This window comes from Hylaeus volcanicus, chromosome 2, assembly GCF_026283585.1.
Source record: "Hylaeus volcanicus isolate JK05 chromosome 2, UHH_iyHylVolc1.0_haploid, whole genome shotgun sequence".
Classification (NCBI taxonomy): Eukaryota; Metazoa; Arthropoda; class Insecta; order Hymenoptera; family Colletidae; genus Hylaeus; species Hylaeus volcanicus.
The window spans coordinates 563,250-575,216 of NC_071977.1; the positions used below are offsets into that span (position 1 = coordinate 563,250).

The window sequence follows — 11,967 nt, forward strand, 5'->3', positions numbered from 1 at the left end:
TTGTAAACGTGCTTGCGCGAATTTACTTTCTCATCTGTTTGCGCTCCAAGCAATCGATAGATGGTTAGATTTCTGATTCATATAACGACCATGAAAAGATCTTGGCAATTTTTTAAATCGCACGACTCTTTTTTTCTAAAACGTGCCGATACTATTTACTATTATTTGGTAATTGAAATTGGACGTAAATATATATACGATATTTTGTAAAATTTGATCTGCAATCGTGGTTATGTATTCAGGAGTATTTGAATTTTCAATTGGTTACTCGAAGTATATTTTTAACGCAAGGACAGGTAGATAACGATGCGAGCATGCTTATCATCATTTTTTCTAGAACTTAGATAAATGTTAACGGTTTCAATAATAAGTTACAGAGTAGCACTATAGCGACAAGGTACCGACATCTACGCCAACTAGTATATCGAACTGCTGTCGATAAGACAACGCCTTCTTTACCGAATCTCGATAAAGGTGTGTTTGTTTTTATCCTGAATATGTTAAAAATACGATAAATCAATACATGTACGTTAACTTATAGCAGATCCTCGTTTCAAATTAGCACTGTACAAAATGTACAGACGATTATCACGAGTTAAGGTTCGCAAATTTAACCAACTACGCACAGTTCATCAACCCCCAAGAACTTGAAACGTTGAGGCATAACCGGTATGCTTCTTAATATGTAAAAAATTAATACCCCATTTTATGACGACATAAAGGCTTCGTAGCCATTTCCTCGGACAAAGCACCCGTAAATATGCGCATAGATCATTGCGTTCGCTAAATTTTTTCTGGATCGTTGTTATCGGTATTTCTTCCGCCTTGGATTCCATGGAAAAATAACTTTCCCCGACATTTCATTGTTCCGAGAATCGAACACTGGCAAACTTCGTAACTTTTGACAGTTGTCGATAATTTTAATCTACATTAGGATCAGGTCTCGATTAATCTAGATTAATTGACACGTTCCCAATAAAAATTGAGTTTCACGACAATATAGTCGCTTCTCGCTACGTTATCGCAACATCCAAGGAATCGCTTCCATCCTTGGCATTTCGCTGAATTCTTCCTCGTTGATCCTTCATCTCCCAACACCTCCAGCAAACACGATTCACCTAAGAAACACGCGCATATTTCCGTTTCCTTCTCCTCTATTTTGTAACGCACGCGTATTGTTCTTAGCGATGGATTGAGAATTCTCGTGGGACCCTCGTGACATTTTGCAACAGCGAAACTGGAGGAATGCATTCCAAGGGAACGGAGGGGAAAATCTGAAAACACCGAACCAGCCCAATAACAATAACATTGGATACTGGCTATCACCTTTGTCAGCAACATCCTCCTTCCAACTTTCTAATTGGTCAACCGTGACTCATTACTCTCCGTGGTTAACGATCAGCGAGGAAATGACAATTGAATGCTCGACCAGGAGAAGCGTTTCGATACCTCTGCGAATTCCCGAGGAAGCTCGAATCAAGTGTAACGGCGAATCAATTGGCCACTCGGAGCCACTTCTTGTACTTACTCTGCTTTGCGGGTGGAAATACAGAAGGAAGAGTGGCGAGGGTAGGCCAGAGTTGTAGTGGGAAGAAGTAGTTGGCGACCCTGAGCAGACAGTTTATTTAGACTGTAACTTGGTTGCCGAGGGAATATCGAAGACATTGTAGTTTTGCTCGTTTCGTGGACGTTGGAGTCTGGATCGTCAGGGCTATGTAGCTAGGTAGCTCTGATACTAAAGGTTCCTTGGTCCAAGATGTCTTTATATCTCCTTCTGTTCCTTTTTTCGATATGGAACAATATCAATGGGTTGGTACATGTAGGCCATCCTAGTCTTGTTTTCTCCAAATCTTCCAATTAGGTTTGCTCTCCAGTTCGATACGATTGAAACAAGGCTCACGGGATGCGCGTGTCCCCTCGCTTTCTCTGTCTCCTTTCCTGGCGCAATTTCTAATCAGCCCGTCGATGGATCGAGTTTACGAGTTTGCTTCCGTGAACGATGACCTCTACGAGGAAACTTCTCGCCCGTCTGTGCTACGTGTGCTAAAGGGGAGAAACTCTTGATCGTAACCGCTTGCACATGACGAGATTAGCGATCAGCTACTAGGACGATTTAAGCAAGGATTAAATTAATTAAATGGGAAACGAACGCAAGTTCTATCGCACGAGATTTATATGTACTTTAAAAAGCAAGCAGAAACGAGTTATCCACTATGACTGGAATATAATCTACAGCGAGAACGTATAGCAGTTGCTTCGTTAAAAGTATAGCGATAAGATTGTGATAAACGCGAGTAGCTATCTCGACACGTTTCCACCTATTCTTCTCGTTTCCATCTCCATCGTCTGCGGCATTTGGAGTGTAATATTGCATTTCCTGCGCGTCAGCAACGCAGACTTGTTGCTCTGACGAACGAGCAAGAAAATAATAGTCGAATACAACCGCGCGGCCGATGCGATAAATCTCTAGATATCGCAGTCAATCGTCAAGAAATACCATCGTGCGAATCTCTTTTACATTTATCAGACGTCATTGCTAATAAAGCAATTGCTTAATAAAGAAAATGATTCCACGAATTTGACTCGTCTTAATCGTAGCGAAAATGGCAGTTCTTTTATAGTTTTCACGATTGACATTAATATTCTTTATACAAGGGGATTTCCAATCGCCTATAATCACTTTGACGATCTTAAATCTGCTAGCATAGTTTGCGTTTTCCGATTGTTACGCTGATTAGTCACTACAATGACGTACGTGCCGATGCATCGAAAGAAGTCCCAGTTAAGTCGTGAAAAAGATACGATATTGCGCAGTCGGAGGGAATGCTTTACGACGAGATGGAAAATATATGGAATCACAAAAATAAATACCGCAATAAATGGTTGAATCCGTAGCGTCCGATAGTCTAAATAATATTTAATCCTGGCAGCAACTTTGAAGAGTATTTTCAAGAATATTTGGCATCGTGTTAAACTGTCGATTTAGCTGAACCAATAAAAACATATTAATCGCGCTGGATGTTCACGGATCGGTAGTTTCGCAGATGGTACGACCCAGCTTCGGTCGCGATCGCGTGCGGTCCTTTTTTTTCCACGCCGCGTTATGACGCAATACCGATCGCCAAGAAAGGCAGGAATCGACAAATCCGCGATGCCTGATCCGGGAATCACCTTGGCGCATCGCATAATTAAACGAATAAAAGCAGATGCACGATAGAAGAGGGAAAATGAAAGAAATAAGACGCAAATCGCGACTTGGGCGATCGGAAAAAACGATTCGTGGGAACGATACCACGTGATTGACAGCGCCCGTTTGACGTTGGCACGTGTGTGTTGTATATTGTTCATTCGTATCGTTCCTTCGTGTCATTAATGTAATTCCAATGGCGCGGGCGTGTGAAACATTTTTAATATGCAGCCCAGCGATATTAAGAAACGATTAATACATGGAGAAGCTTCTGCACTGTGCTTTCGATATGTTTGATTCGAATCGGAGCGATGGATACTTGGGTTAAATTCAAAATTATCTTGTGTACTGAGATAATTATACTAAAACTTGGAATGTCTCAATCTATATAGATTTATTTGTGGTGTTATTTTCCATTGAATCTCTCGAGGGATGAATCCTAAATGGATCTCTGGAACGTAGACATATTTATCCAATATCTTTCAAAACACCGAGCAACGTTAACCATCAACGATTCCTTAAAATATTGAAAGGAAGAATGAGTCACGCAGCTTTGTTTTCTTTCCACTCGTTACATAATAAACACGCGAATAATCAGGCATTCACACGCGAAGGGTGTGTCTTCTACGAAGAATTGCGCAAGGGGTGTGTCTCCTACGAAGAAAAGGTAAATAAAACAAAGTTGGGGACGGACCACGATGTTTACCAGTGGATCACGGTCGCGCGCGTGACCAGGGTGAATCTTTCAACGTTCGAACCCATCCTCAGGGTTCCCCTGCGTGCAAATGACGCGCGAGGGAATCCCAAGAAACAGGTACGAAAGTTTCCTCCACCGCCGCCGAGAGTGGTTACTCTCTCTTCTAACCATACCGTGTTCTTCATTCACTCATCTGACTCAGTGCGTCGTGGTTCGCCGTGATCAGCGATCAAACTTTGTTCTTCGTTCCACGTTCTTCGTCCCGGGGCACTGTGATAACTAACGAGACGCGAGGAGACGCTGCAACGTTATTTAAGGGTACACAACAAACATGGGAACAATTTTAAACGAAAAGCAACTTGTACAGATAATCGAATATACGGCAATTTGTGACGTAAAATTTGTGGGTGTCGATCGTGAAAATAATGGCATACGAGGAGCAATTTGTGCCGAGGAACGTGATCATTTATTATATCGTAGTTTTCTTAAAGCATCGACTACTTGTTCATTTCGAAATAGTTTTACAAGATTTGGTATCCGTTGATCTAGGCTGGCATTAAATTCTGCGTGCTGTACACGACAATCCTCGTCAATTTTTTCAAACTGGACATTGTAAGTGGGCGACTAACGATACGGTTAATAGGTGAATAAAGTGTCGATTGATAAACGAATGAATCTAAAGGGAGAGAATTAATTTCCGTGGATTTACGACTTTTTCAATTAAAGTTGCAATCTTTATGTGACTTTGTTTATCTTGTACTGGTTACTCGAAATTGTTATTCGGATAAAAATCTTCCGCAGAGAGAGGAACGCCAGTCGCGGAAATTATGGGAAAAAACACTGAAACTCGTTACCGTTCCGATCGATTTTTTGGGTGATTATGTCTGCTCCGAAACAGGTTTCGCGGACACGTCTGCACACGGTCGTTGGTCAACCAGTGATCCCTAGCCCTTCGAACGGACTTGTCGAAACGTACAAATCTCGTTTGATCGATTCGCGTGATCGAATCGAGATGAATATCGAGGTCGGTTGATTCGCTCGACACACTGCCCGGTGATTTTTTTGTTCTACTCTTTCGTTGATATTTCGATGCTATCGTTTACAGTGTCTGTAAACGCGTGTTTTGTGTTGCGGTGTGTTGTAAGATACATTTAGTAACTTTTTCGATTCATTTCACACTTCGAATGCGAATACACGCACACCCCTTGACACACAGTGAACCTTGCGCAAGAATCGTGACGAATTCCCTATCTAAGAGTTATAAATGTTAACGCTTCGCGATTGATTAGGTGGCTACGAAATGGGTCATTCAAATTGCACGTAAGCACGTCGTCGATACCTGGTAGATAATCCACAGGTGAAAAACACGTGTTTAAACGGAGCTCGGGTAAACCGATAAAAAAAAAAGTGATAGCGCCAGGAATACAAATATTGGCTATGGAAAGTGTATCGCGTGTGTACGCAATGTCACAATTATTTTCAAATCGTAATCCTGACGTACAATGGAACTCGTGATTATTATGAGTTACAGTGAATTCTATCTGAGAGTACGCACTCGTGTTTATATCTCCTCCGTGGACGATAGACGCTTCGAGAGGCGAGCAGTCGAGGATGACGACAGACAGGACATTTTAGGATATTAGGCAGCCATTAGGAAGCTTGTAGAATATCGAACTAATTTACGCTGTGGAAAGTGGAGGATTGAGAAACATTTTCGATAGATACTTTATGGAAACTTTTCTCTTTTTACGTACACCAGCGGCCATCTTGGTACACTGACCTTCCCTGGTTCTGGATTCTAGTACGGCAAAGGATATCGCGAGCAATCGAACGCAGTGACTTCAGAAGTTGGTAGTTTACCTTGGGGTAAACGCAAAAGTTATTCTTCCCCTCTTTGTTGCCGAAGCAGCATAGCGAGCATACTTTCACTGGCTATGATAGTACGTAGCATGATCGGTCTCGGGCTGTCTGGTCTCTGTTTTAACGAGCGCTCCTCTCTCGTTCGGCTTTAGCCGAAGGCACATGAAAACGGTGAAACGACGAGGAACGGTGGCATTGTGTTAAAAATTTCAATTTCAATAGGATGGCATTCTGGTCCGAGCGAACGTGCCGTTAAGGGTTTCTAATAACCGGCGATGAATAGAAACGTGTCTTTGGGAACCTTGCGTAGAACGGAAACCCGTACTTACAGATAATGCGTATTTATAGAATTTTTACGATTCGTTGTTGAAAAACAGGAAATCAGAAGTGCTTTGTTTTTTTTCTTTTTTGCATGAGATAATAATGAATAATCTTCGTGAAAAGCACTCGATGTATCGTTCATGTATTCTGGAAAACTTTCTTCCTGTGATTTTTATATCACTTAAAAAAAGATCTACGGAAATTTGCAATTTTTTATAGACGATAGTTTGAAATATCGCAACAAAAGCTGAACGTGTCGGATCCAACATAGATGATTCTTAATTCGAACGAAACGTTGCAGAGACAAGTGGCGCCTTTATCGCTGGAGGCAATTAAAAATAAAACAGGCCCCCAGTGGCCGACGATGACGATAACTTTTATCGAGCGATATAACTATAAATTATACTATATAAATTAACTGTATATCAAAGTAATTGATTATCTTTTAAACTGTTAAAATTGTTATCCAGATAAGAATTTTGTGAATCGTATTAAAAATAATAGCAGACCTTATCGCATGTTCGAATGACGGACACGATAATGGTCAAGAAGCTCGTACGCGCAGACCCCCTCTTCATATATATATATACGCCCTCCTGGAAAAAATAGGCGATTAGATGTACGTCCACTCTTACGGTCACATGCGACATGTGAAGTGTCTTCGACTGGATAATAACGGGTTGAGCGAACAGGTGTCGCGATACTTTAACGCCGCCGCGTACACGAAATTCGATTTACGGTGAGTTGGTAACAGCGTGAACGGAATTTACCACGGGAACCTGACCGACCAAGGCGGTGGCCGGCAGCAACCTTCTCCGACCCTCGGTCGAATTGGCAAAAACAACCATTATTTCTTACTGCGAAATTTTTGGAATTTCTAGTCAATTAGCAAAATTGAAGTTGAAGCTATTTACGAAAATAGAAGTGCCAAGAAAATAAAATAATAATTAACAGAGAAAAAAGAAATCGCAGTGTGACTTGCCGACAGTGACAGTGACTTGTGACAGTGGGATTCGACGAAATGGACTGTTCGAAGAGGGACTTGTTGATCCAGAAGCGTTGGAACAAAATTTTGTTTAAATTGTGCATAGTTTACACGTATTAAAGTTCGTTTTCGACCTTGTTACCGTGGTGCTCCTCGGTGGTTAAAAAAATTTTTTTTTTGAACGGCGTGCAAGGGGTGGATAGCGATTATATTTAAAATTGGCCTGAATTTTAATAATACCAGCGACGGACCTGTACAACACGTACAGCGTCTATAACACGACAGTACAAAGCCAATTCATCAACGATCGATAGAGTAAAGCCTTGAGTGGACCGATAAAGCGCGTATCACATGCTACACAGATAAGAAAGGATCCTTCGTTTTCCAAAGAACGCGTTCTTACCGAGAACGGTATACAATTTTAATCGAAAATCGAAATGCAAGTCACGTCCACCTAATAACGATTCATTAAACGGTACGATGGCAGGGAACAACATAGAGAAACGTATACGTTGTACACGTAGGAAGAATGTAACTTTAAAGTGTACGTCGGGATATTACCGACACACAAAGAGATCGATCACGTTCGCTCGTTGCAATCGTTGGCGTCGTCGCGTTAGAACATGTTCGAGTATAAAATAGTAAATTACAAAATAAAAAAGAATGTTCGAAGCAGAATCAGACCAGCTGAATTAGCCTCGATGATCATTTCCACGGGAATCCCAATGGCAAATTTTTGTTTACAGAACACCTCGATAAAGAGAACCATGTCTCTGCTGGAAGATGACTCTCTCGTGCAAAGACTGATCGCCACGGATTCGCCTCACGAAGAAGACGAGGATCACGAGGGCGCGAACATGTCGAGCGTACTAATTGCAAAAGGTGTCACTATGATCATCTTGTGCGTAGTCAGCACGTGCATGGGCATTCTACCGATGCAAATGGCGAAGTGTTTGAAATGGAACACCGCTGGCGTCGTTAATCCTAGGTATCAACGTATTTCTCTGTCAGCCCATTCTCGCCTTTTCCTATGACATAACTGACGGCAGACTAACACTTCTACCGAGCCACAGACACCACGAAGGCCCCGATAATATTCTAGGAAAACAGGAGAAGAATCTAAATGTATACGTGTATAAAGGAAAATACTGTTTGGACTTTGTACTTGGAAACTTCTTGCCCTAGTCGCATCAATTATCGTTAATCACGAGTAAATCCGTAGTGCTGTTGGAGCATTAGGAATTGAATAAGTTAACTCCATTGTTTACTCCAAGGAAGTAGATACCAAAAGCTTTAGTGTTCCATGCTTGTGAATTTTTAAAAATGCAACAAAGTAGAAGGCTCTCCCCGAAGGTCTTGCTGGTGATGGAGGCCCCTAATTAATCTCGACCCTTCCTTCCATTCCAAAGTTCACGTTTTCATTCTGAACATCATACTCGGTCCGTTTAAATTACACTGGAATATCATAGATAACGATAATCCTCTTGTTTCTTTGGCACTACTAATCCCCCTGTAACGACACATTCCCTCCGATCGAATCGATAACCCAAATAAATGTGGGTTACACGGCAAAGTTGAGAGCAAACACCTTTAGCCTAAGGTTTGCAAACTATATTATCAGCGTGACGATCGTAGCTACATAATATGGTGTTGCAACGATTTTTAAGACGATCTCGATGACGCAATCGCCAGTTGCGAAAACGTACCGTAACAGAGGTCGATAAACTGAAATCTGGGAGGTGAAAGAATCGACTTGGCAGACTTTTTTTTCACTTGCCTCGAGGTGGCACTGAAGGTTCGCGTTGTTATGGTAGGTCGACGAAGCTGGTGAGTCTGCTTCTGGGGTTCGGTGGTGGCGTGCTCTTCTGCACGACGTTTCTTCACCTACTGCCGGAAGTAAAAGAAGGGATAGAAGAGCTTACGGAGAGTGGGATGCTTCCCACCCTCAGCTTCTCGCTGGCTGAGGTGCTCACTTGCTCTGGGTAAGTTGAAAATAAAAATTACATTTTGATTACTTCTAAACAACCGTTTCCAAACCCTTGGTACTCGAGACGAAGAAAGATTTATCCCCAAGTGGGAACTAACGCGATCAAACATTCGACGAAAAATCAAAGGACGTCTCTCTTCCAGCTTCTTCGTCATGTACTTGGTGGAGGAAGCGGTCCACAGTCACCTTAGGAAAAAACAGGCCCAGAGAGAGACCAGGTCCCAGAAGGACGTCAGTCGAAGCACGAATGAATTGGTGGAGAACGGACAAGCGCTGCCGAATTGCGTGAATGGGCACTCTCACTTGTAAGGACGACAATGCTTATCCTTTTCGCAAGTCCACGGAAATTATACACGGAATCAAGGTGTATTTGTTGTTGCAGTAACGGTCACGGCCATTCGCATCACTTGCCGGTCATAATGGACGAGAAAGACGACTTCGTCATCAGCTCGCTGAGGGGATTGCTGATAGTTCTTGGTCTATCCGTGCACGAGCTGTTCGAAGGACTCGCCATTGGACTAGAAAGCTCCGCCACTTACGTCTGGTATGCGCCACTTTATTCGCGATGGAATGCAATTTAACCGCACGTGGAGGATACGTAGACGGTTACATTTTATAATTTTTATTTAAAACGTGTTCGTCATTCGTGATCCTCGTTCGGTCCATCTCGGCTAACAGAGATAAATATACCTCCTGTTGGAATATGTTCATACATCTGTCGCGCTCGATAATGGTCCGATCGATGACAATGTTGCTATCACTTTCAGGTACATGTTCGCGGCAGTGGCGGCTCACAAGTTCGTCATAGCGTTCTGCATTGGCGTTGAGCTGATAGCCTCGAACACCAGATGGTACCTTTCGGTCATTTATGTTTGTACATTCGCGGTTGTTTCTCCTTTGGGAATCGCCGTAGGAATGTTCCTCGTAGGCGGCGAAAGCGCTGCTGCTAATGGCATACTTCCCGTGATTCTGCAGGTACCCATTTGCTTCGACAATTCTCAAAGTTCTTCGAAACAAATTGACCCGTTAGAAGCCTGATTTTCCAAATGAAATTTAAAAAAATACGGCCAAATATTAAAAACAAACCAATCGCAAGTGTAGAATTCGATTTAAAAGTCCGGTATCAAATTTGAAACTCAGAGCATTTAAGGGTTAAGACGTTTTCATTTAAGAAGCGAATCAGTTACGTATTTCAAGCCATTCGTAGGATAAAAAGTGATATTTATGTGTACAGGGTCTAGCGTCCGGCACGCTCCTGTACGTCGTCTTCTTCGAGATCCTCCAAGAGCACAGAAGTGGTCTCGGCCAGTACCTATCCATTTTCGTTGGTTTCGCAGTCATGTTCGGTCTGCAGCTACTGAGTAAGTACAAAACTTGATAGTTTGAAAGTGAAAATAGCGAATTGGCCCATCTCGAACGAGCGAGAAGAGATTATTCTCGGCGATTAGAGCGTCGATGGTCGATTATGTCTCCCACCGCAGACAACGGCGAAAACGTAAACACGCGTTACGATAAATTGAAATAAAAGTATGCGGTCGACTATGATACAGTCTCGAAAACGCGACGAAAGTACTAGGTCATTTAGGTATATCGATTGCCAAGTACGTCAATAGTCGGTTATCGGCGATCGAAGCACGCGATTAGAGCCTATAGCTGAAACGCTGACGACGAGGGTATCGAACAAAGATTCACGTACTTACTTCATATACAGTCCAAACTCACCGAGTTCAAACCGTATATCGCTGGTGCAATTAATATCGAAATTTATTGAAGTGTTTACCACACCGCGACAAGTTGTAAGGACTCGATGAATTAATTTACGAGTTTTTCGTTGATATACAATTTTCATTTGCTCGTTCCATCGGGGACATTAATTGAAAACTGCGAAAGTATGCGCAGTTGCGAAGGCAGTTCGTACATAGCGAGACCCCTGCTTTTTCCGCGCCAATGATTCGACTCGCAGTTACGCCGAAGTGCCTTTCACCGTCTAATCGGAGTCATCCATTCGTAAACAAGCGCAACTCACGGGAGACTCGGGATATTTACTCGTAAATCGAAACGAGCTGAAAGTGATTCATCTTGGTAATCTGCGTGTACTAATCTACCTCTGCAAACTCAGCAATCGTGCTGTGTTTTCACAGATAGGAAGTTCACACTTTGGAACTTATAGACTCCTACGTTTCTTGTTTGGGAACACTTTGAACCTCAACAAAGGCCAATTATTGAATATAAAGTTGGATCTCAAAGTTCAAAATTCTTCCATTTTCATATTCACGATCCCAGAGGTATATCCGATATTTATCGCGAATCGATTAAGAGATCACGTTGACAACATTTAAGCATTAGCACTTAATTGTCCAATCTGCTACCAGCTATCAGATTTTTCCAGTCGAACTGGAGCATCATTCTACGATTTAAATAAAGATTGTACTCGTCTAAAGCAAATATGATACAAGACTTTTCGTTTACTTCTATAAGCCTCTATCGATCGTTGATCGATGCACAGACGTAAACTACAGCAAACGTGATTTAAACCTGTCGGAAAAGTAACAAAGCCCGAAAGGTTAGCGCTTTCCCAGTCCGCTCCTGTGAGAACAGCTGCATCTATTCACCTTGCAACGTTTAAACTATAAACTTTTCACAACAAATACCATTAACGGATGAATTAAGAGTCGCTAAATTGCCAATGGAACTCCATCGTCCCGTTGCACTCCACGATTACCTCGATCCCCTGCAATCGGCCAACTCCCGTGTCCCGCGTCGCATCGATCAATGAAGAGAATCGATCGGCACCTGGCATTCGACCAACCGCTCAGCCACTGCTCGCATCATTCACTTTCCGTACTCGCAAATCGGGCGGCGCGAACCACCGGTGGCTCACACTTGTTCACCTCGGCACGGCTGAATTTTCGGCGCGGGTCTGTCTATCT

The 11,967-nt window shown here is 42.5% G+C and overlaps 1 protein-coding gene across 2 annotated transcripts in view; it reads left to right on the forward strand.

Annotated features, from left to right (window-relative positions):
- Positions 1–3,856: 3,856 nt before the first annotated feature.
- Positions 3,857–11,967, forward strand: part of LOC128872258 (zinc transporter ZIP1-like) — an 18,271-nt gene continuing 10,160 nt past the window's right edge. The window contains exons 1-8 of one of the 2 annotated variants that reach the window (XM_054114750.1): positions 3,857–4,001; positions 4,087–4,202; positions 7,797–8,038; positions 8,865–9,032; positions 9,181–9,342; positions 9,420–9,581; positions 9,805–10,012; positions 10,272–10,398. In XM_054114750.1, the coding sequence (XP_053970725.1) occupies positions 7,818–8,038; positions 8,865–9,032; positions 9,181–9,342; positions 9,420–9,581; positions 9,805–10,012; positions 10,272–10,398 (1,048 nt within the window). In that variant the 5' untranslated portion in view covers positions 3,857–4,001; positions 4,087–4,202; positions 7,797–7,817. Of the gene's footprint in view, positions 4,002–4,086; positions 4,203–6,674; positions 6,805–7,796; positions 8,039–8,864; positions 9,033–9,180; positions 9,343–9,419; positions 9,582–9,804; positions 10,013–10,271; positions 10,399–11,967 lie in introns of those variants that run through there. The other variant, XM_054114751.1, reaches the window with a different exon arrangement.